This window comes from Rhyacophila brunnea, unplaced genomic scaffold, assembly GCF_057557595.1.
Source record: "Rhyacophila brunnea isolate RB1 unplaced genomic scaffold, BYU_Rbru_1.0 scaffold_6, whole genome shotgun sequence".
Classification (NCBI taxonomy): Eukaryota; Metazoa; Arthropoda; class Insecta; order Trichoptera; family Rhyacophilidae; genus Rhyacophila; species Rhyacophila brunnea.
In genome coordinates this window covers 40,028,581-40,055,482 of record NW_028233276.1, presented here as the reverse complement: position 1 = coordinate 40,055,482, position 26,902 = coordinate 40,028,581, and the positions used below count along the sequence as shown (strand labels likewise).

Below are 26,902 nucleotides of genomic sequence, written 5' to 3'. Positions count from 1 at the left end.
ACGTTGTAAACCACACTCATGACATGTTATAAGAATGTTCCAGCTTCCAGCTTTTAGCCTACCCGTATACCTATTTGGAAAAAATTAAGTTTTTCAATTGAGTTGCCTATTTATGGTTATGGGTACATACTATTTTGCATATCTTTTTAAAACACTACGTACCTACTAAATATTTAAAGGTTTTTTCATTTTTAATGTGAGAGTGGAAAGGTATTTCGCCAAGAAAATAATTAAAATGCCTACATTAATAATGCCCTATGAAAATTGAACAAAACGTCATCAACCTAGTTCGGTATCTTAATTTGTATGTATATTTACACAGTGCTACAAATTGCCGCGTTTAGGTTGGTTTGGTTATGCCTGATATGCACTGCAATGTTTATTAGACATCTGGCAGAACCAAACCAACCTAGTATTCGCGTCATCGCGGCGCCGTGCGTTCGCTAGTGTGCGTAAAATGTCTGTTCGCTTGTAAACTCTCGCAATAAACAAAAAGTTTACTAATAATAATTTTAACATCACCTCTGATCGTTTTAAATGAAATGATAAATTTAGGGGCGTTCCTCATTTGAAAACGGAAGTGCGATTAACTGCACAGGAGGGGCTTGTTAGTTCACAGTTTTGACATGTACGACAATAGTGCCCGTTTCTGCCGCAGGGGTCGCAGGAGTGTATGCGGCATAGGCATATGGTCGCTCGAAGAATTACTGATCGTCGCTGAATAATATCACATCATCGAATAGTAAGTGGGTATCCAAAGAATAGAAAAATAAAATTATGACCAAGAAAACTCGACAGATCGAAGAGAATGAATTACTGAGTTTATAAAAAGTGAACAATGGATCACGGTCAAGAGTTGCTGAGATGGTACAACTTCCTGTGAATGATAATAAACACAGTCTTTAATTATTTGAATCTACGTACCTACCTATTTTACATAATATGTTTATATTTATAGGTATTAGATTTATTGAAGAAAGTTAATAAATTAATTACATACAATTTCATGATCGTTAAATCAATAAAGGGTCAGTGGTCATAGAATTTTGGCAATATTATCTCGAAATAAACACACTTAATGCTGATTAACATAACTGGGTATTTAAAATATATTATTTTCGACCTAAACGAATTTTTAAGTCAACTTGTGTATGATGTTATCTACATATTATAAATTATAATACCGCAGTTAACTAAAAAAAATCATGTAAATAAAATATTTGAAAGAAGTCAATCGGGTACATACTTAAAATATCACCACTGGTGACTTATATGTTCGGGAAGAGCTGCCTGCTAAGTTCTTTGTAAATTTAATTGAGAAAAACCAGAGTTCTTGTCAAATACAGAGTTTTATTAGTTAAGTTTAAACAAAAAAATGCTTTAATTGACTGATGATCGTGAAGTGATGTTTACATGATCGTAAAGGGGACTAACGAAAAACAGAATAGGTACTGGAATGCACAGATAAAACTAAGTTAGGTTTAATTAATTTAATAGGTTTATTTTACATTGGAACACGAAAAAACAATATGATTATCTAGGTACCGATTGTAAAAACACCGGTCGACATTTCGACTGCTTAAGGGGGGACATGCTCGTCGAAGGTCAAAATTGAGTTTTTATTGTATTTTCAAACCATGATCCTGGACACTCCTTAAACGTTGTAGATAATCTATTTATATAATTTTGAAGCCTTATTATCCTTTATATTTATTTTAAACATTTGATGACTGCATGAAGTATTTTTGTTACATAAAATAGTATTCTTTTAAACCTCTCGCTCTAATGTTTTAGAATATAGTCATATTTCGGTACAGAACTGTGCAGTGGTGTTAAGATTTTTTACATTTATTAATTTTTAAACGCATTTATAAAACCATTAGTATAATTTATTACGAGATAATTTTTGTAAAATATTCACGATAAAAAATTATGTTGATAATCTCTGTGATCCCAAATTTGACAAGAATTAGGCATTTTATTATTCAAAAAATCGGCAAGATTAACACATTTGAAGATAATTCTAAAGATATTTGATATAAGCTATATCTTTGACCATTCAAGTGTGATAAAAATCTTATGAATAATGATTGCTTTATAAGAATTATTGACCTAAGAATAAGATAGTGTTTTTTTGAAAAACGCCATTTCTTTTGTCATTCCCTAGTGGTTAAGCTACAACATACGGCCGTAGCCATAAAATGACAAACTATAATTATAGTAGGGAGTAAAATTATGTTAACGCGCGTGTTTGAACATGTACCTTACTGAATTTTTTTTTATTTTTTTTTAAACGGTACATGTTCAAACACGCGCGTCAATATCATTTTACTCCCTACTTCAATTATAGTTTGTCAATTTATGGCTACGGCCGTATATTGTAGCTTAACCACTAGGGAATGACAAAAGAAATGGCGTATTTCAAAAAAACACTACCTTATTCTTAGGTCAATAATTATTATAAAGCAATCATTATTCATAAAATGTTTATCACACTTGAATGGTCAAAGACATAGCTTATAATAAATATCTTTAGAATCATCTTCAAATGTGTTAATCTTGCCGATTTTTTGAATAATAAAATGCCTAATTCTTGTCAAATTTGGGATCACAGAGATTATCAATATAATTTTTTATCGTGAATATTTTACAAAAATTATCTCGTAATAAATTATGCTAATGGTTTTATAAATGCGTTTAAAAATTAATAAATGTAAAAAATCTTAACACCACTGCACAGTTATGTACCGAAATATGACTATATTCTAAAACATTAGAGCGAGAGGTTTAAAAGAATACTATTTTATGTAACAAAAATACTTTATGCAGTCATCAAATGTTTAAAATAACTATAAAGGATAATAAGGCTTCAAAATTATATAAATAGATCATCTACAACGTTTAAGGAGTGTCCAGGATCATGGTTTGAATATACAATAAAAACTCAATTTCGACCTTCGACGAGCATGTCCCCCCTTAATCTGCAAACCGGCTAACTCCATTTCGACAAATTGTTCAGGTAGGAGAATTTTTTTTTTTTTACAAATAAGCTGCACTATGAATCAATACACTATTTTAGCTTCCCTTTTATGTACTTATAAAGAAAATTTATATGAGCAGGGTTGTTGTTCCATTTATGATATTGGAAATTTGGCACCTGTAGTTGGCTGTTTTGTGTGAAGATCGATAACGCATTAATCTATAAAAAAAATTATCAATGGTTTTGTTGACTCGCCATACCTACTCAAAAGGGTGGGTTTCCATTGTCCATCAAGATTTACGCGAAACCAAACTTTGTACCATATCAGTAGTCGTAGCGGTTCTAATTATGCACAAAACTCTTTTATTCGGCGCTGTATTTCACCACCGTTGATCCTATTAATAATTCACCTGTTTCATTTAAACGCGCTATCTCCAAAATTGTGTAGTGTAATAAATAGATATATATATACTTATATAATATTTATATATATTTTTTTTATGTTACTTTTTATTGTATATAATCTAATTACTTATTCATTATTCTTCTCATTTTTCTCATGTAATTTCTTTATATTTATGTTATTCTTACTCTCTATCTTGTTAGGCATAACTATATTACAATGTATACATGGAAACTTTGCTGGTTGCAATAACTTTTCATTAAGTATTATATTTTTAATTTTTGTAATCAATATGTAACTGTTTGTTTCCTTAATAAATAAAATAAAAATAAATTTACTCGTTCATTTATATGTTTAGGATTTTGAAATTTTGAGTGAGCATGGACACATACAGATGCTTTATAACAAAATGCCATCAAAATATCGTGTTTGGTCAAAAGTGCAATTAGCTGGTTTGCAGATCAAACATTCGAATAATGGAAGTGTTGCATGAGTTTTCATACTATGCTCCAACGAGAGAGGAGAAATGACAAACGAAAAAGGATAATATACATAGGTACATATTATTTAAAGTGGGAATTAAAATTATGAAAGTATTTTAAATTAAAACGAAATCGATCAGACAATTCAGAACAGACCATAAATTCGGAGGATGAAAGCGATTTCATTTATAACCGTGAAATTATTCGAATGACAATAATTTGATTAATTTCTAAATTTTATATGTTTTACAACCAATTAAAATATTTAGAAATCTGAACAAATTATCGTGGTCACCAATAAACATACGCGAGTGACTTTACATAAGATTAAAATCTAAGATTTATTACCCATAAAGCATTGAAAATGAACGGGAAATTTAAATAAATTGATTATTAAGTAGATGTTATGGAATTCCGCGAGAAATCCTGAGAACAAGGTAGGTTAGATATACCTACCTAATGGTATAATTTCTTTTAATTTACTGATGTTTTCATATTTTTTTTCCGTGGAAGTAGGCAGGTAATTATTATATCAACACTAATATATTGATATACATATCTATAATTACATCGTGTCCGGAAACTTGTACGTATGCCGTTCGCCGTATCACACTTCACCGTGAAATATTATATCGGAGATATATGGCCGTTACGTATGTACCTACTGATATAAAATTCATGTCTAATAGTAATAATAAAGCACGGTTATTATCGGTTTACAGTTTACAGGAAACCAGCAGCAAACAAATTTTGAGAATATCCGATACACTGGATTATTTTTTGTTAAGTTTTCATATTTGAATTCAAGAATTTTGCAAAAATCAGCTATGAAAATTGAATTAATGTTCATATTCAATCTAATAAAATTGGAGACTGTATATATATAGTATACGGGCATCTATTTCCGATAAGAAAGCTCACGGAGAACTGTGCCACGGTGAAATGTTTTACGTACAATTTACATGTAACCGATGGTTATTAGCCTAAAAAACTGTAAACATGCCTGAGTCGACACTAGACTTAAAAACTGTTTCTCAACACATTGTATAATTAGATTGTATGTCAAAACCGTTTGTTGACACTACAAATGATTTTGTTTACATACATTTTAATGTCCCTATAATAAATATAAGCTGGTATAATGAATGAGGTAAGTAGGTATCTACACCGTTAGCGGAAGATAGAAATCGTATCACCGCATTACTACGAGAGGGCACTCCAGCAACGAGGTTAAACATCCATTAATCCTGACTTGGAGAAATGTATCCGAACTGCAATTACTGGAGAACTCGACTTGATCCAATGATGTATCTATCGAGCAGTGACATAGACAAAAATATTCGCGACAAGTGTATATATTTTTTAAACACAACTTATTTACTACACTCATCCAAGTATTTCGTACAACTATCTTTTTAAACTATTGACTTATCGCTCCTCGCTTTCAATCAGTCATTCGTGACAAATAACTTAGTATTTAAGTAACTGCACTAACTTAATTAATCGCACTTTAAAATAAGTTATTAAATAGTAAGTGGTTTGCTTTATTTAATACATAAGTTTTCTACCCCTCAGGAATAAGCATTGTTATATTATTATATGGGCACATTTATCTTTAGACCGACCGTTTGACTGACATCCGCGAGTTCTTGCATTCTACCTTGGAGATCTTTCAGGTCTTGTGAGAGAAAGACAAAGTCAAAGACAAAAGTGATGAGGAACTGTTTTCGGACCCTGCGATTATCTGTATTTATGGCACCTAACTCGAGCAAGTCAGCAGCTACGTCTATCTCGGACAGCAGGTGTCCATAGACGGAAGCATGCACGATGAAATTGTCCGAAGAACAAAGCTGGGATGGAGTGATTTCGGACGTCTGAATAGTATCTTCAAGAGTGACCTACCATTATGTCTTAAGCGTAGGGTGTTCAACCAATGTGTGCTACCCGTGCTCACGTATGGCTGCGAGACGTGGACCCTCAACACGAGAGATGTCCAAAGGCTAAGAGTCACACAGCGAGGCATGGAGAGGTGTATGTTGGGCATCACGCGAAAGGACCGTAAGAGAAACGAATGGGTTAGGAAGCAGACAGACGCGATGTAGTAGACGTTGCCAAACAGCTGAAATGGAGATGGACGGGGCACATTGCTCGCCGAAAGGACGGCCGCTGGACAAATGCCGTCATCCAGTGGTACCCAAGGGGCATGAAACGGCCAGAGGGCCGTCCTAAAAGTCGCTGGATTGACGAACTGGTAAAGTTCGGCGGAAATACGTGGCAGCGAACGACACAGGACCGAGAGAGTTTGAGAAAGCTTGGGGAGGCCTTCATCCAGCAGTGGATTGACCCCGGCTGATGATGATGATATGGGCACAGCATCTGAAAATTAAAGCGCATTCGGCCCTTTTATTTTTTAGATGCTCAAGTCAGTTATATCCCGTACGGCAAGTCCATTCGTTGCTTAGGCCGCTTAGGGCAAAATATCCTAAGATCCTTATTAATATCCTGCAAATATTAAATTTATATAGGTGTAAATCAGACTTTGAAAAATTTGCTATGCATATATCTATTAAAGATAGCATTAAGCAATGAAGTAAGTTAGATAGCATTTAGGCGGGACTTTGAGTCTTTTTATGATCTGCCTATGTATATCACTGCCAGTAATTTATTTAGAAGGGATTTCCTCATGGTTAATTTGAAAATGATTTTTACTGGTTAAGGAAATAAAAATATGTAGGTATAAACTTTGTATGGTTTCCCTTCCGAATCTCAATGAAATCATACTTTATGGCGTGCCAATCGTGGTTCTCGCCTTTCATCCGAGGGCTCTGGGTTCGATCCCGGTAACACCACAATATATTCATTTGATTGTCTTAACGTAAAGCTTGGGTGTTTGTGATTATTCCACTTACTTATTTATTACTACACTGCTGTGTCACTACACTACTGTCATTAGGCCTCGTGGATTGGTGTGGTGCTTAAAAGACGAAGAATATAATATAATCGTCCAAAATCCACCCCGCGATAGACGCGTTGGACATAGGTACTTGCGCACTAGATTTTATAAAATTTCAAGAGTTTTCCTTCAAAAAAAATATGGTTGCGAACCACTTAGTTCAACAAAGTGTGTCCGTTGAAGTATAGACATTTTGATGTAATATTGGTCCCAATCCAGGACGCTCGGATTATTTCAGCTAGTAGGTACCTACCTATTTCGAGATCCCAGCTATAGAAGATAGATATTTATAATAATATTATTATATACCATTGTAACAATAATTAATAAACATTTGAAGGACGTCAATGGCTAAATTCCTATCTAAATAATTCGCTGAGAGCAATGATTGTCGCTGAGCAGCGATACCTCAGCCAATGATAACGGCTATCAGCAGGCGTACAACGAAAGCGGGGCCCACAGTAGCCATTTCGTATAACTGATGATGGAAATCACGGCGAATTAAATGATTTATATGCATTACAGTCGTGCATCTTGGCAGACCAATTTATTGGCTGGAGTCACACAAGACTTGGGCCACACTCAAACAGAAACTTTCACTGCTGTTCGATTTGAATACAATACGAATGTTTGTACAAACTTAACGGTAAGAAATACCTAAATGAAAAATTATTACAATGGGTGTACGATGTGTGCTACGTCCTACGTGAACAATGCACGCATTCAGTTGGTATCAATGTAGTCTTTTTTTTTTAATTATAAACAACCAACCAATTTTGACCGTTTATTTTAATAAACTGATAAGATAATTCAAAAACAATTATCTGATCCTAGTATATGGCCATGTCAGATAAGCTTTTACATATGTATTATCAATTTATATTTTTAAACTAGATGTCACTTCATACATAATAATTATAACTTGGACAAGAATAATAATGTCAAGTCTTTTTTTTAACTGAGATAAACTAGGGTCATTACATCATTATTTTTAACTTCCTCAGTGGAAAGCCCATCCTATGATATACTTAAGAAAAAATATCTAAATTCTTGTTAATTGTTAGGAACTTTATACTCTTGGTCAATCTCACCAAAAGCCCACAGGAATCGAGTCGTGAAAATATTTTTTTTCATTTAAGTAGGTACCTACGTGAAATTAAAAATTAACCATGAGGAAACCTGCGTGACCTTATCGTATCACTAGATTCCGCCGCATGAGTGAGAGAACGAGGAGGGGTGAATCTTCGCGCTTTAAGCTGAGGTGTAGTTCCTCTATTGTCCCGCAGTAGATTTTTGCATAGGAGGAGAATGTTTTGACCATGACTACAATAAAAGCCCAAAACCTATCATTTTTTACAACGAACGGGAAACTGCGCATTTCTCTGTGCCGGTGAAACAAAAAATGTTGTTGATTGGGAGAATGTGGTACATCACTGCCACTAGTAAGGTGATATTGTATAATATATCACAGCCTACTTGAAGCTGGATATGCCCAATCCTAATCTATAATAATTTAGAACTGTGACTCTGTTGAATAATAAAAAAAGATTGCCTAAATTCACGTTGTAAAGTTGGTATTTACCTAATCTTTTCATCATTTTATTTTCATGCTTTGCAAAATATTCTCCATTATTCTATGGAACATTCACAAAATAATATAATATAATTCAATTAATAAATAACTGTCTTTTCAGCACGAAATGCGAATTTTCATTTATGTTGTGTTCATCTGCCATCGACTTCAAAATAATGTATTTAAAATTGAAATCTTTTGCTCGCTTTCATCTTAGATTTTCAACTTGGAGAGCCAGTTATCCAGCAATATTTGATTCACGTAGGTTGATTTCACTGATGAGTAGGGATTCCAATCCCGGGATCCCGAGCTATTTTCGATATCTATGAATCCCGGGATTGATAAACATAATCCCGAAACTTTCGGGATTGATTTTTTTATCAATGTTTATGGAAAATAAAATAAAAACGAAAATATAACAGAAAAAATACTTTTAATAACAAATAACTACTTTAGAAATAAACTGAGTTTGAATGAAGTTTGATTAATACCCATGTGTAAGTTGTCGATTCATTTTATTTTTTCACATAAATTAATAAAAATGAGAAAGATTGGAAAAAACAATGCTTCGCACTATTAACAAAGTAATTCCACCATGATCTCGTACGTTTTACGGCAATTTCATATTTGGCTGTTGACTAATTAGATTTATGAAGCGGAAAGACCATAAGTACACCATGATTTGCATTACTATTTTAAATCTCGCTAACCCATTCATTAAGTCTTTACTATCAGAAACACCAATCTCGTTTTAAATTCACATTGTTATTTATATTACAATATTATTTACTCCATTAAACTTATGTATTTCCAGGATTGAACGTATACAATATTAACAATAAATGTCTTAAATAGTATAAATTATACTAGATTTATTTTGACCGATTTTATCAATGTTATTTGTAAATATAAAAATTTTATATTAACAATGGAAAAGGATCCGGAATTGTCAAATTGTAATCCCAAAATCCCGGGATCAGAATTTTGGCTCAGGATTGGATTCCCTACTGATGAGTGATGACATATTAATCTATTTGGCCAACGCGATCAGTTGTTTTTGTATGACAGTTTTTTCTTTGATATTGATTATATATATATAAAATTTAATCAGAAATGAATTCATAAATAAGTAAATTTTTTTCGAATCATATTCGAAATCTCAGTCGCATGAATATTATTTAGACTGCATAATCTTTTGACAAGTATATTTTTATTCCTGCCTGGGACTACATGTTGTTTTACATTGCCATGCGGTCGGATTACAGTCGTAGATGTTTACCGTCGAAACAGCGAGGGATGCCCAGCTCTTAGATGTTCAGCTCAATTGGATAATGGGACGTAATGCGATGGAGAGACGAACAACAAACAAATGCCAATTACGACTGTCTTCTTCGACCCTGCTGCTCCGCGGCGAGGTATCTTGTTCATCCGCCCGCGGCCTAATAGTTTTAACATGTGCACCACGAATAACCTAGGCCAGCGATTTCCAAACTGGGAGGCGCGAAAAGTTTTGACACAATTAATGTAGCCACAGGTTTGCAGTGTGCAAATGCATAGTTTATGAAACGGCCGCTAGTTCAACTACATAAAAAAAACAGTCCTATAAAAGGTTGTGTGAAAACCAGTCTGAAAATATGGAGACTAATTTTATAATACCTCACTTCTATACTATTGTGAAGCGCGCTGGCTATGGCTATATCAATGACATATTAAATGGACGACTCACTTCATACCCGGCGCGCACGAGAAATTGTGCATGAAAGTCATTCACAGATGTATAGGTAGATGTCACGTAACCATTGACGTATCCATTTCCATTATGCGATACAAGCTTCGAGAATTTATAGTAATATAACCTTTATTGTAATGGCGTATTAGTGTCATGACTCATTGCGTTAGAAACAGATTCTCGGTTACTTACGACTTCTCGGAGATTAGACGCAAGTGAGCCCAGCGAATCACAGGCGACTGACTGTCCAATGGTTCCTGTCATTCAATTGCATTGGATAAACATTCATCAATATCTTAAAATGGCATTTTATAAATAATAAATAATACTAACACATGCAAAGTGATATCCCATCTTTCTTGGAGTGTTTAGTAGATTTTTTTACAATTTTTAACTAGGCACATTGGCATTTTGTAACACAATAATAACGGTGGAGTCGAAACCTGACAGTCAGAAATTTTGTATGGGCAGACCCAGCGGTGTCGCCAGACCGCTTGCAAGCAGAATGTTCATTTGAGCGTAGGATACCGATATTAAAATTTGAATTTCGCCATCCGGCAGACCCGACACAAAGTGAGTGTCATTTTATTTTCTAGATGCTTCGTCCATATTAATGTCATTGGGCTATATCATGAAAAAATGAAATATAATAGTCAAATCATAATGTTGAAATTTGAGAAAAATTTGTTTAAGAACGATAATTTTGTTGTTATACTAGTCTATTTGGTTGAAATAAATCAATGCAAGGACCACTAATTCATTCACTGATTATTTAAAAAGTCAGAGTGAAGGCATTCAAAAAAAAGGAGCTTTGGAAATCAAAATTACAAAAAAATAAGATCGCCATGTTTCCACTTTTAAAAGATTTCTGCGACAGATATATTATTGAAGCAAACAAAAATCTATTTCTTATTTATTGGTTAGTTTGCTAATGCACTTTTCACATTATTTTAAATATGTGGTTGTGCGTTGCAATTTGATGTGATACCTATAAATGATGATTGATAAATGCTTAAATAATAACTCCCGTCGTATATAATTTAGGAATCACTACATAAGAGCACCATACTGCCCTTAACCTCAGCGTTTTTTAAGTGGGTCCACCAAAGATCCAGGCCTGGTGCCCGATTCAGGATGTGGGGCCCATGATAGAATTGATTTGTCCATGAACGATGATGAATTTGGATTGACTACTATTGAAATTAATTGTGCTAATAAACAAGCACATTCACCGTTAGTACATTGTTGACTATTTAAAAAGGTGTCTGTATTATTTAATGAAATAAAGGGGGGGGGGGATGCGCCAAGGTTAGATTTTTTTAAAGAGGCGTAGCAACATAAAAATTGGAAACCACTGACCTAGGCACTCTCACCTGTACAAGATATTCTAACATATTATTTTTTACCCTTACAATTAATTCTATATATTGTATATATTCTCACACTGTTATTTGAGTAAAATACAGAAGTTGAAAATATCACAGGACGAAAACTTTTAAAAATCCAAATAGCTACGATACGTAGGTACAAAAAACAATATATTTTATATTCCTACTTGCTTCGTAATGTATGTTATTTAGTAATTTTACTAGGTAATATTATATTGGTCAACTTATGCTCAGCTCTACGATAGAAAATAATATAATTCGTGGGATTGCTGCCAAAAGTTCGTAAGTTGATAGTTTATAATATATTTAGAGGTGACAACGGATTATATGTCCATATATAAATATAGTAGCCGTATAAACTTCTTCCGATCACACATAGTCATTATTTTGTGGACAAGAATAGTATTATTTAATGGTGGGGTTGCTGCCAAAAATCGGTAAGTCGATAATTTAGGTATTTAGAGTGAACAACGGATTATATTATTATGTGTATTATAAATGTGTATGTAAGCTAGAAAAAAACAAGGTCATCCGATACATAGGACAAGCACATAGAGCACAAATAAATTAGCATTATGCATGATTTCATAGGGCATATCAAACTTACAAATTGCAATTACTCCACCCATAACATGATTTCGAGACTTGCAAACTTTTGGCAGTATCTACCTGTTATGTTATTTAGCATGCATCATTACATCATTTTTTCTTAAATTTACTGGTAATTTTCAGACGCTTTACCAAGTTATAGGTACCTGCGAGTATATTCAACGAACACAAAAATAAATGGGAAGATGTTTACCTTCTTAATGAGGCTTTAACAAGGGCGAATTTTGAGTGTGGAGAGATGTGAGACAAATAAACTCGATATATATCGCAATATTCATTAAAATTTGTCACGTAGACGAAACGCGCATTCAAAATTGGCAAGATTTGAGATCATTCAGGCGGGCTTTGTTTTTCTTGATGGTGAATGGCTTTCACATGTATATCTTTTTAATCTGTTCTGAGGTTTCAATAAAATTATAAGACGTTAAAACATGTATGCTAATACTAAACATCCTTATTACAGCTAACATTAGTTTTTAACGATTTCTCAAAATCAATTTATTTTATTCAGTGTTATTTTTTTGTAGATAAAGGCATCGAAATTAATATTAATGGCTGAATTGCTATTCGTATATGAAACGAAGCTATGTAAATATGCAAAAAAACATTAAGTAGGTACTATTATATTATTTAAAAACATTTACCTACAATTAATAGGAAAGGCGTACGGTTGAGTGAATGTTCCCACTAGGTCAAATATTTTGTCATGCTGAAATTAAGTTAAAGGTGTCATTGAAATATTTGTGTTATTTTACGTTTTAGGCGTGTTTTATGTATACTACATATTATTATAATTTGTTTTTAGACGTTTTTATAAAGTACTTGGGATCATCGAATGGGACTTGAACTCATAATAAATTATTTAACTCATAATTATATTCAATAAATAATATTGATTTGATCGAAAAAAATCGTTGTATTAATAACACAAGACCGTCCATCCAACCTCTTTAGGTCGTATAGTACTGGCATAAAATTCATGCCTAAGTAAATAAAAGACGGTTCTTGTCAGTTTACACTTTACAGGAAGCCAGCAGCAGTGTTGCCAACCCTACTATAATTATAGTACAATACTAAAATTTTCATTCTGCAAAAAATCTAAAATACTAAAATTTTACGCCGAATATGCCAAAATACTATAATTTTGAAGAATTCGAGCCGTAAAATGTTCCTGTACTATATTTTTTACAGAAATACTATATTTTTTACAGAAATACTATAATTTTTACGCCTTTGTACTATAATCAGCATAGAAAAATACGCAACACTGGCCAGAAGCAAACAAATTTTGAAAATAGCCGATATTATTATACTGTAGTATTTTTTGTAAGGTTAAGTTAGATTAGGTTAGGTGTTCATTCTTAAATCCATGAATTTTGCCAATATCAGATATGAAAATTGAATTAATATTCATATTGAATCTGATGAAATTGGAGACCGTATAGTATACAGTTATCTCTTTCCGATAGAAAACTCTCGGCGAACTGTGCCACGGTGAAATGTTTCACGTACAATTTACATGTAACCATTTTGGGATTTTAATTATATGTTTCGCATAAAATAATCAATAACTTTGCTCTAACACAGTGTTTCTCAAACGTGTGCTCCCGTGGTATACGAAAGATTTGAAGGGGTACAATTTTTTTCCGAACAATATTTGACTCCCATCTTTCAAACATTCTATAATAATTATAATATTTGTACCATGATTTTCGTCCGCGTATTCATCATCATCTCAGCCATGTACGGAAAATTATAGGTATACAGTATCACAGTTCACCGTAAGATGTTGTACCGGAAAGAGATGGCCGTATAGCATTGAGATCGCGTTGTTCGTGGAGCATTTCACCGTTAGTAAAATTGTACGTCTGTTTTGTAATATTTATAACTATAATATGTGGTGCTCTTTAATCGTATTAACTGTCATGTATTGGTAGGAAAACATTTAATTAATTAAAATAGAATAGGTACAAAAATATAAGGTAGTGTTCATTCCACACCATATAATAATAACAAGGGTTGGTGTAGTTTGCTTAGTTAGTGTTTTATACTTTTTTTAAACTTTAATTACTGTTTACACGTGTTCTAAAAAAATATTTTCATCTGTAAAGTTGTCAGTATATATAAGGACCCGATCTCAATGTTATACGGCTATCTATTTCCGGCTCACGGTGATACGGCGAACTGCATAAGTACAGCTTACATATTGTAACCTAATAAACAATGCTATCAATAAATATATATTATTGGAAGATAAAAACATGCAATGAAAAATATGGAACCATAATTTGAATTGCATTTACATTTAGTGTCTTATAGTTATGCTTCTTGACCCAACAAAAAATTGATGGTCAAGTTATTGCATAAAATAAACCCTCGCCAGACATTAAATTAAAGCAATGACGTTTGATTGACGTTAATTTACTTCTGGCTTATTAGGGGGTGATAACCTGTGTCTTCCACTCAACATAAATAAAATTGTCAGTTAATTTATTATTTCAGCAATCAACGGGGCTTTTAAACGGAACAATGTATATTAATTTATGAATTTTAAAGCAGCTTTGTTGGCCGGTGTAAACGTAAAGCATAGGTATACAACCTTTTCACTTCGCTTGAAGAAGAATTCCTTTGGGACGAATATAGAAAAAGTAACATTTTTTAACTTCTTAAAATCAGTTTGATCAAGCGTATATATGTTCATTCTCCTTCGTTGTTTTTTTAACATAGCATATATACCGAATAGGGTGGGAAAGTGGCTATCATTTATATTTCTCTTAAAAAAACTGTTATGCAACTTCTTCGAAATCCACATGAAACAATGAAATATCAACATCGGATTGTAGATAAAGCAATTTTATTCATTAGTACTTGTATTGGTATAACAAATTACCTACAAATCCATAGTTATTAATACAACAATCATTTAAATCCAATATAGTACCTATACATAGGGATTGCAATACCGGTATTTCAAAACCGGAATTCCAGTATTTATCAATACCGAAATACCGGTTTTAAAAATCCAAAATACCGGAATTTTCGGTATTAAGATAGCACACTCGTGTACGTTTTAGAAAATGAATTATAAGTTATTTGCTGCTAAAATGCAAATATATCGAGTGAATCCAACAGAGGTGAAAAAATAATAAAACCAATTTCATCAAATATATTTATATACTTAAGTATTTGTCGCGATGAATTATGTACAAGCGTTGAATTTAAGAAGCTTTTCCTACAGCCGGGGGACTTATTTGCACTTGATGAACTTTTGAGGATTTGGTTAAAATAATCAATTCAAATTATTCGTAAAAAACCACTAGTTCTACAATTATGATCAATACATATTTTTAAATGTCAACATAATAAATGTAGGTTTTTGCTATAATTAGTTACTTAATAGTATACTTAATAGTATTGCAATCCCTACCTATACAGATTTGATAATAATCAAGATCGTTTCATTTCGGTTCATCAGATATGAAATAAAGTAATTTCCCCCCTTGCGCAGACAGACGCGAGACAAATTCCCCGTACGAAGGAGGCTGGTAGACCGTTCAGCCTGATGAATCTCTGACATGACGTCTGGAAAATATGAAATTAACTTCATAGAGAAAGAGTAGTCAGTTGTCTTCGCGACCAGAAATAAACCCGGTCGCAATTAGTATCGCGCGGTAAAAAAAAGAGTTTAAAACAACAGTCTGCTTTTGATTTATATTCATTCATTTAAACTGTGGAGCTTTTTTTAGTTTTCCTCGGAAATAATCTGTTTTGACACAGCTTTTAAGGCGGAATAATGGTTAAATTGAATGAAATGTAAATAATTTTAAACGTGTTTTTAGTGAAAACTATTCAATATAATAAATATAAATTATAATAATACAATTATTAGCAGGGAAGATAATAAAGAAATAAATTGTACCTAGTCCCTAATTAAAATTACATTATTTTTATGCAATTTAAAATCAAACAATGTAACATTATTTTTTATTGTAAATAGGTACACCTACATAATTTGGAAAACAAAAATTAGATTACATATTCGTAGTAGCGCATTCAGGATATAATATTGGGGGGAGCCCAAGGAGGAGAATGTAAATTAGTCCCATAGGCTCTTTTTCTTCTTCATATAATTATTTTTACACATTTTCACAATACACGGCGGCATATTTGAACAGTTTCTCCTAGTTTTTATTAAATTGCCTTGGCCGCCACTATGGTAACCGTTGAGCGTGTCATCAGCGACTGGCGGATTGAAAAGTGACTAACAGCGACCATGCTAGACATGTGCGCCTACTATGCTAAACCATTACTCAAATAATATTGGCTGTGCTACCCGGTTAGTCTAGAGAGCTAGAATATTTATGCCGAATTCCACTGAAAAAATGTTCTTTTGATTTACACCCCCGACTATAAATAGTGGGTGTAGTCGTTCTTTTCGCCGAACGTTTATCGTCGATTTTTGTTTTTTAATATTGAGGTTCCAAAATATTAAATGAACATAGACAAAAAAAAGTATTATTGGATTAAACTTATACACAAACCTACTCAACACAACACAGCCTAATTTCTCGTTTATCGGTCTTTTGTCTATTGCACTCGGTGTACTTACACCATGGCACACACATCCTGAAACGGGCCCTCAGACTAGGATATTTGGCGCGCCCCCTACCTACCGCTAAGATCAAAGGCAGTGTGTGGGCACACTACATTAACGTTTTTCAAATTGTGTTGTAGTTCAAATTAAGGGTACTTATACAGTGAATTATTAGCGATTTTTAATACATCTACTTTAATAATGGAGCTGTCGTATCGACACATAATAATCAAAAAATATATAAAATATAGTTCGCCGTAAAACACTTCACCGTGAAATGTTGTATCGGAAATATATGGCCGTCCGCCATATATTAAAGACCGTCCCACCTCTTTGGGTCGTATAGTATCTACTGAAATAAAATCTATGTCTAAATAAAACACGGTTTTTGTTGGTTTACACTTAACAGGAAGCCAGCAGCAAACAAATTTTGAAAAAAGCCGATATCAGGTAGGTACTGGATTATTTGTTGAGTTTTCATTATTGAATTCATGAATTTTGCCAAAATCGGCTATGAAATAATTTGAATTAGTGTTCATATTGAATCCAATAAAATATTATACAGCTATCTCTTTCCGATAAGAAAGCTCACGGCAAACTGTGCTACGGTGAAATGTTTTACGTAAAATTTACATGTAACCATTGTATGCTCCCGCATCAGTTGAAATATCTACGGCCTTTGAGCGAGTCCAAAATATTTTTTTGAAGCTGGATGATATTATTCTTCCTCTTAGGTATGCTTGCATACTGTTGTCTAAACTCTGCCAATCTTGGTAGTATGAATTTGTGTTATCTGATGAAATCGGGAGCATCACTTATCTTATAACCAACTTGTTACTGGTGACGACAATAATAATTGGTCCCAATTATTGGGAGAGCGATAATTCTGTTCAACCAAATCACTTCGATATTGATATACTCCACTTACGTGAGGATGAGTTCAGGTGGGAGTTTTTTTATAAATTACTAAAATAGGGTCCACTTTGCTCACTCGGCGTACTTCCATGTATGTACCAACTTTATATTTATTTTATTTACCTACTCTTTAGACTCTTTTTATACTGCTTCCATTTCTACGTTTTTAGTATTGTTTTAACACTATATACCCATTTGTTTTCCAATATAATGTTGTGAACGTCTTGAAGTTGTAATTTGTAATGTTTACTATAAATTAATTAATTTAAATTTATAAATTACGTGTTTAAATAGGAGTTTGAACTTTGAATGGATATTTTCAGGAGATAAATAAATAAGATATCATTGCATTTGCGAATAATTATTGATAACATTAAGTACCTTCCTACTTAGTTTTTTTTTTTTATACTTACGGTTTTTTTTTTAATTTCAAGTCATACATATTCTACACATTATTTTACGATGTCATTTTTATGGAAGCATTGTAAAAACAGAAAACATATCACTGTAATGCCAGCGCTCCATTGGCGAGCCAAAAGTCCGAGGACAATAAATCGTCCGATTTGTCTATGCTCTGCTACTGTGATCAACGAACGAATAAAAAAGTCGAGCTGTCAAAAGTTGCGATTATCGTAATGTCTTCTGATACTCCTATAATTTTGTGTTATTTATATATAGACTTGCATAAAATAATATAGCAGTGAAAACAACATAAGTTTTACGTTTTCTTTTATGAATTTCATAAATACAAATAATAAAATAATTGGTAAATCTCTAATTTTCTGATGTGTAAATTAACAAATCAATCAATGAAAATGTTTAATATAATTACAGATTTTTTTCGGTCCGAATGATTACGTATTAATGTCAAATCGAATTTACATAGTGATCGACGGACGAAGTCTGGCAACTCGGAGAGTAAAATATCAAACATGTTTGAAATCCAACGAGCCTGGTCTGCGGATTAAAAAGTCTGCAGATCTGCGGTGCCCCACGCGAAAAAAAGTCCGAAGGCTGCAAATCGTCCGACTTGCGTGTCAATGGAGCGCCGGCATTATATAAGTACTAATATAGATAAGTTTGTAACCATAAATTAACATTGTGACTTACCCAATACAACCTCCCTCGCCAAAGGTAAGCAGTGGTGAACTTGAAAAACTATTAAGCTCAGAAGGAACGCGCTGGACAGAAGAAAATTGCTGCAGTGATACATTTTCGAGACTGGATATCTTCTATCTTCTAATTCAAGTAATTCATGCTTTCCTATCCATCGTCGATACCTGTAATAAAAACAAATAGTATTATATTAAGAGCATACATCAGTGAAACGGCAGATTATTTTCAATAATAGGTGCGACGAAATTTCGCACTCGTCGCCCATCGGAGACCGACAGTCGAGGTGTGAGCACGTCAATTTGTTTTGTCATGGCGTCGGAGGAATATATTCTTAAATCGTCTAAAGATGACTAAAAAACTTTACGTATGTACTTGAAAAAGAAATCAAGTCAATGAACATACTATTATTATTACTAATATTATAATAATAAACATAACATTAAATGGACGCATGTTGAACTTTTATGACAATTTCGTTCGGCACGCGTCATTTGCACAATCCGCGCATTGCCTAGTCACGATCTTTTTAGAACATGCCTCAACTGAAGTATAGCCTTAATATTATATATACATAATATATGATTGAAATAGAATAAACACAGAATACATCAAAATTTGTGAGAATTAATTGAATTTCAGGATCAATTACGTTTGTTTTACATTAGGTGAACTCTTCACATTTTCCCTGAAACTTATTTCAAGATAAGTAATAATTAGGTAGGTATAGGCAATTAGAGAATGGAATCCCCGATAATCGGCAATCCGATGCCACATGCACAAGCACACATTAAATTATAATATCTGATACCATTATAATATGAATGCTCATATTGTTTCATTGTGTAGTTTTATTTCTCAAGTACCGACCTACGTTCATTAAATATCTGAGTAAATAAACTAAATATCTAGCTCATTTTCAGTACATTTCTGTCGAAGGCATCAAAAAACGCAAATAAAAACGCCATAAGCCACGTGCATTTTTTGCAAGTAGATGTCTACCGAAAAATGCTAGATCTGGCAAGAAAAACCCTAACGCTGTACACGATTTATCGGGCGTCCTGAAACTACTCAACTGCGGGCGCAATACGAATAGGAACTACTCAAATAAATAATATTGGTTTGATTTCAAGTAGACCGAAGAGGAAGGGTTGCTTGATGCTTTCGTAAAATGTTCAGTGCAAGACAGTTAAAATTTACGACGAATCAATTTGATTTGGGATGTTTGTTTTACTTCTGGTTGAAATGTAAACAAAACGTATTTCGGGTTATACTAAAAATAGGTGAGCATTTCTGCGTAGTATCGTAATGCCCCTGTATCAAGGTGTGTGATAAACATAGTAAGTATATTATATTATAATAATATTATCTTTGGAAACATTTTCACGTACAGATTTGCGATTGGTGCAACAAGCGATTCGCGGAAACTCAACCGCCGCAGAAAACTATTGACCATAGACAAGCCATAGGAAAATGGTATGGAGTATAATTCGAAAAATAAATATCCATTAAAATTTATTATTGATTTTTAAGCCGGCTAAATGGTTGTACTACTCCGCACTCTTCGTGTACATTCCTCAGGGTTTAGATAGAACGATTCGGCTTTGGGACAACAGGGCGCCACGCAATCGAATCAAATTCGAAAATAAATAGTCGTTCGTGAATTACAGGTAGTTTAAAAAAATATATATTTAATATTATTATTTAATACTTGGTAAGAATCTGATTTCATTGTGCATAGTATGTTTAAGTTCCAACGAGAAGAGAGTTCTTTTATTTTTTATATTAACCACCCTCAAGCGCAATAATTCTCAATCCGCAATAAGAAACATTATGTTAAAAGTAAAATGAATATAAACTACTAAATAGTAGATACATTCCTCGTGTAATTTATGTATAAAATCGTAACAAACGTCTACTTATTTCATTCGACAGTGCGGCGCCCAATTATCCTGACGTTGTCCCAATCCCCATTCCCAAACAATTGAGTTTAGCGATGAACACCTGACCTGCAGCTATAGATATACGTGGTCCAACAATCATAATTTATATACGATCGTCAGTATTAGTTCGTGTACATATTGTATTTTGTATTTTAGACACGCAGCCAGAATATTAGTGCAAAATTGGATGACTTAAGACTTCGACGGTCGCATTAATACACGGGTCTTTCACTAACATAGGCCTTTCGTGTCGTAGAATGCCGATAGAAGTGAGGTCAAACCGTTGAGAATGCTGTTTGACAGCCAAATCATCCGGGTCACGAGTCCTGACTAAACAAGAAATGATATTCCATCTAACTAAATTAAATTTGTACTCTTTTCGGTCCTGGGGAGGAGAGATCAAGATCCGAAAACTCAAAACTCTCGTGTGCGCGCTTGCCATAGACGAAAAACAAAGTTCATTATTATTTATTTATATCTTAATTCCATGTTTTTTATACATGTCATTGTTATTTTAATTTTTTTATAGTTTTATAGCGGCTAAGTTATTTAGAAATGGAATCAGTAATATTATGTACTTATTAATTGGAGGAATTAGTATACAATTCATCTACTTAATTTAGTATTGGTAGATAAGTAAGTCTCATTGCAACAATGAAGCAACTTCAATGTTGTGACTAACTTGTTAGTTTAATGATTCTCGAATTGACCTGATGGCAACTTGATGTTCTCAATTGATCGTAACTGTCAATACATCGGTGGATATAATAATGTTATGTTTGCAAGGCAATCAATAATTGCTTACAATTGAGTGAAAATAACGAAACAATGCGAAACTAAATATCATATTATAATATTATGTTACCAGTTTTTTGTTATTTTTAGTTAACCCCCATCTACTTACTGGTTTAAGTAATTTTATGATCAATGGTAAGGATGGTAAATAGTATATTTTACGGCTGTACGCCAGTTATGGATTGATGACCACTGACCAAGGCTTCGAAAGTTGCATCTGTCAAATTCACAAGGTGATTTATTCAACGTGTGTTTTGATGCAGAGTTTGGCTTTGGCTAATAACCATTTTTCATTAATTCTATACCGGGAGTCAGTTTATAATAATGCCTATTATTTTCATCCCGTATATTCGAGACAGTTGCGACATGTTTCCGAAATTTCAATATATTTTTTATTTATATACAAATTGCACTTGGTTGTTAAACAAAAACATGGTGATCAATCCCATGACCGAGTAAAAATCAAGCGGAATCCCAAATGCAAAGCTTAGTGGTATGTATCGTTAACAATGATTCCCAATCGGGTTCCGCGGAACCCTCGGCTTCGGCTTTGGGCCAGAATTCGTAAAAGGTTTCTCAAAAAGTAGCCTTTTTGGTGTAATCAGCTAAAAGTAAGGTATACTTACAAGGTATAACGTGACGTGACCTATAATTAAGCAATGAATCGCCTGTATTAAAAGTCGAGCTTGTTGATGTGACGTCATCGTTATTCATAAAACACACGTTGCCAAATGGAGCTCTGCAGATTGGTCGAATGCGACTTTTTAGTTTGAAAAAAAACATCTACAGTCGCAATCGACAAGTTGCATGCTTCTCGAGCTGCGAGGAAGGCGACAGGACGCATACTAACACCTACGAATTGGTCATTCCTATACCGGCTCGCCGAACGCCGCATCCAAATATCTACACGTTTCGAAGGTTACGTGCGACTGTCGCTAGGTATATGTGCGCTTTCTTCATATGCAACACCGGATCGACGTTCTTGGAAGATTTGATTTATGGCTGTGCGACAGACTAGGCGAGTTTAGATGTGATTACCGGCTAAGGCATTCTAAGGAGGCGGCAGATTAGGGAAGGATTACGAATATAACATCTTTTGTATGGTAGATTCCGTGGAGTTTACAAAATTTCGAACTAATATCCCACGTCTGTTTGTAAAGTTGTAAATCAATAGTTTATAGATTTTTTTATGCATCCTAAAACATAGAATTCGTAGTGGTTAACATTTGAGACTAAAATAGTAAAGAGTGGCATTTAGAGTCTTCTTATGATTATTATCCTGGACTTTAACATGTTAGCCTGGTAGGTGTTGCGCGACATTGTTTAAATATCTCAAGGGTCCCCCGTCCCGTCCCGCCAATTTAAAAAGGTTTAGAATCACTGGTCAAGTATCATGGTTTTGAAACTTTATGTTGCGATCAATTTGAAATTTTAAAACAAAAGGTCTATTAATAATTCGCGCACTTTATCAGAAATGTTTATTATTGTACTTCATTTTTTTTATTGAAAGCTTTTTAAAATTAATACGAATTGAAAACGGATGTTTGCCGTTATCGTAAGAAAGATGATGTGATGATGGAACAATAACGGTGCACAATATCTATCATGTGTGCTTTTTATTAAAGCTTTCTAGCATAGAAGTACATACGAATCAACTTGACGGCAGTGCAGTGCAAAAACCTTGATTTGGTGTAATGATTCTCGAACAATTTATAATTCCATTTATGAACTCCTCATTATGAAAGACATTTTTTTAGAGATCATACGTGTAAGCTGCGTCGCACATCTAAACTAGTCACGACTCCAACACGTCGAACATGTCGATGTGATTTTGTTGGTATTCACAACATGTCACAGTAACCTAATGTAACTTCTCCGCATACTTCTAGAATGCGAAATTTTAGTTTAAAAAAACAGCTGGTGTCGCAAGCAAAAAAATTCACTCGACATGGGGCGCAGTATAATAATTTCAAAATATCGCACTGGCAACATGTGCAGAAGTGGCTTTTTCATACGTTTCGGCATTGTTACCATTTTAGTATGTTCACTACAATAATTGAAACACAATTGATATACAATAACTAAAAATATCAATACATGTCTATTGAAGCGCTCTGGTTTAGGTTCAAAGAATTATAGCAAAATAAGATAATATTATAACCAACACAAACATTGACCCCTCCAAACCAACTCACCCCGTATCACACTCGGTCTTAATAGTGTATCATGAGGCCCTACATTTTGATATGATTGTCTGGGAGCAGATACACAAGACTAAGGTCGCCACACACTAAAGACTGCTTTGACCAAGTATACAGAGACTTTTTAATGAAAAGAGCTCATGGGTGAGAGGAGCACGTGGGCCAACAAAAATAAATGATTCTAGTTAACACATAATATAGTACAAAAATAAAATGTCCACAAGGTAGACCGAGAGGCCACTGGATCGATGAAATGGCTTAGTTCTGCAGAAGTACATGGCATCGCAACGCACATGGCCGAAGGCCTTCATCCAGCAGTGGATAGATTCAGGCTGATGATGAATCAGTAAAATCCTCGATATTGAGGACCATACAATATTATTTTGTTATATTAATATTTTATATTAGAGTTCCATATAATATATTACATTTGGGCGGTAGTGATTAAACTAATATACTGAAAGTATAAAATATATAAACAAGAATAACCTTTTCAATATCTATCAACGTATTATAATATAAATTATTATGTTATTTTAAGATGCTGTTATACCTCCGTGATGTGAAAACCTCTATCGTTTGCACACCACTGAGCTTATGTAGATAAACATTGACCATGTGAATGTTTTAGTTTTAATCGTTAGGTAGTCAAGAAAGATCCTGGCTTATGTGCTGTCGGTACGGGAAGCAAAGTTTATCTGTTTCATGAGATAGTAATCGGATCAGAACAGCCCAAGTTGTATTATGACTTTAATGGAGATTCTTTATAAATTATTTACAAGATTTATTTGAATAATTACTTACGGTTTTGGAATTAATTTTTATTTTTAAATCGACCAACTGATAAACATAAGGGAACGTACTAATTTTTTTCACTAGTGTGGATGCTGAAACCATTGCACGTCTACTATTTACTTACACTTACATGATGGTGTGTACCTACGTGTACATTCACTTGTTTTTGTAGCGCTCAATTTCACTGAAGCCAGGTGAAATGTTTACTGTGCCATTAACCGTAAAATATTAATTTATGTTTGCATTGTATAGATTACGTTTTTTTAAACAAGTAGGTATTAATATTGTATGTACTCGTATTACTAATATTTGCGTTTAACCGTTAATTGCGTGCAATTTTAAAACTTGATTGAACAAAGTGGTTCTGATATACACACAACACTTTTGAAAACAACTCACGAGTAGGTACTTACGTACTTAGTAAAATAATTAGTGAGACTTAATAATAAATAAGTAATAATATCACGAACGTCACTAGAAGGTTCAGTATTTTTGGAATACGCATTGTATAATAAATTTCACGACATTTTTAAACCTATTTTATAAAATAATTACAAGATAAAAAGAACTTTTTATTTACAACGTTTTTAAATTTTCTGTTTAATTATGATGCTCAATATGCTCAAACTTGTACTTGAAATGAAGTAAATAAAAAATAAAAAAATTAACAAATATAGAATACTTACTGAAATATCACTTTGACATTTCATTTTGATTTCCATAGTAACGCACGTATATATTAATAATTTAGTTGCTAGGACCACCCCCTTAGCAACCAATAATAGTCTTTTACTTTAATAACTCTAATAACTTTCCATACAAAACAGAATTAACTGAAAATTAATTCAATTCTGCTTAAAGATGGCTAAAAGTATTTAAAAAATGCATTGGCATTGCGTTCTAATATATTCAAGTGTCTAGCTAGTCGGGAAGTTAGTTAAAAATCGATTGCAAGATTTGTACTAGACAAACAAGAATACGAGTTAATAAAAACGTTGTAATATCTGCCTACTCTCTCATTGACGAGATCAAAGGCTAACAATGTAGCGCGTAGTAGACATAATATGCCTCCAACGAATCACATGTGGGATTGAGGGAAATGAAAAAGAAACCGGTCAATCAGGCATGCCATAACAATGAATCACCGAATGCTTGGACTGGAATATGTGCCAAAGCAAGTGGATACAAATGTCGACCATGTGCATCCCTAGATAAGGAGAAATGATGTAAGTATAATATACTACTTTTCACATAGCAAAATAACCTCAAATGGGCAAAAGATTTGATGTCCCCATTGGGAGAAGCGATTTAGTCGACGGAGTAGCATTCTGATGAATGTGATGTTCAGAAGGACATTGCACGCATAGTAATACAATGACCAAATTTTGAATGACAGAGTAAGTAGCTCAAATAGCAGAGTAACGCTGAGGAGCTCAAATATGCCTTAGCATGGGATAATACAGAAGAGATGGGTAAAATTGTAATGTTTCGGCCTTAACAACCCCTACTCAGAGGAGAAAAGACAATATGACAGCAGATCGCAGTGTGGGGGGTGGGGGGTCAGTGTCTGGATAATAAAAAGCGTCTTAGAGAATCAGTCATGTGCTACAGATCCTTCAATCCAACCAAATACCGGTATCTGGAAGGCTGCTATTAAATACAATACAATATGCTTGATACTGGTATGGTCAGAAAAAATGGAAATAGAGAGATTCTCTAACGCAGAAGGAGCAGGCATTGACCAAAAAGAAGAAGAAAATTGTCAATGAATACATTAATACTTCGCTCATACACAGCTTCGTGGTCATAAATAGTAAACTTGAAGCATGAAATTCTCAAAAAGCGTCTACAAAACGTCTGCCTTGGTTTTAAATATTATTCATATGAGCTTATGACAACTCACGATGACAAATGAGAACTCCTGCTAATTCGAGCGGGCAGATGTATCCGTAGGCATGCAAAATGAATCCAGGAATGTAAAACGTACTAAGTATGGGTCTTAATGACACCTACGTACATCTGTGGAAGTAAATGTTAGGAGTAGGAAGAGGTGAATGAATGTTTCAAGACATCTTGTATGTAATTGCCGTCGAGAGAGCGGATGCTTTTAATTTCGCCCGAAGACCAATTATTATTATCTACGAGACATGTAAGTAAATAATAACATGCGGTTTTCAGAGGAATAAAAATAATCCTTTGTTCCTAACTTTTCATATAGGTAAGTGGGTATCGAAGATTACAATTCAACGTTTGTAAAGCTTATATAAACGTAAATCCCTGCCTATTTTTACAAAATATGACATCACTGTAATTTCAGTATTTTTGCATTATTTTATAATATATTATTGCAGAAATATATTTTCGTTATCGCTTTTTGATTTCCAGTAGCAGTGTCCATTTGCTTTAAAATTATAGCAATACTTAATTAA

The 26,902-nt window shown here is 33.5% G+C and overlaps 1 protein-coding gene across 4 annotated transcripts in view; it reads right to left on the bottom strand.

The window, feature by feature from the left end:
• Positions 1-26,902, bottom strand: part of LOC147065675 (fibroblast growth factor receptor homolog 1-like) — a 272,850-nt gene that overhangs the window by 54,536 nt on the left and 191,412 nt on the right. For all 4 annotated transcript variants that reach the window (XM_085957090.1, XM_085957093.1, XM_085957091.1 and 1 more), the window contains one exon: positions 18,737-18,906. In XM_085957090.1, coding sequence (XP_085813216.1) covers positions 18,737-18,839 — 103 coding nt within the window. In that variant the 5' untranslated portion in view covers positions 18,840-18,906. The remainder of the gene's footprint in view (positions 1-18,736; positions 18,907-26,902) is intronic.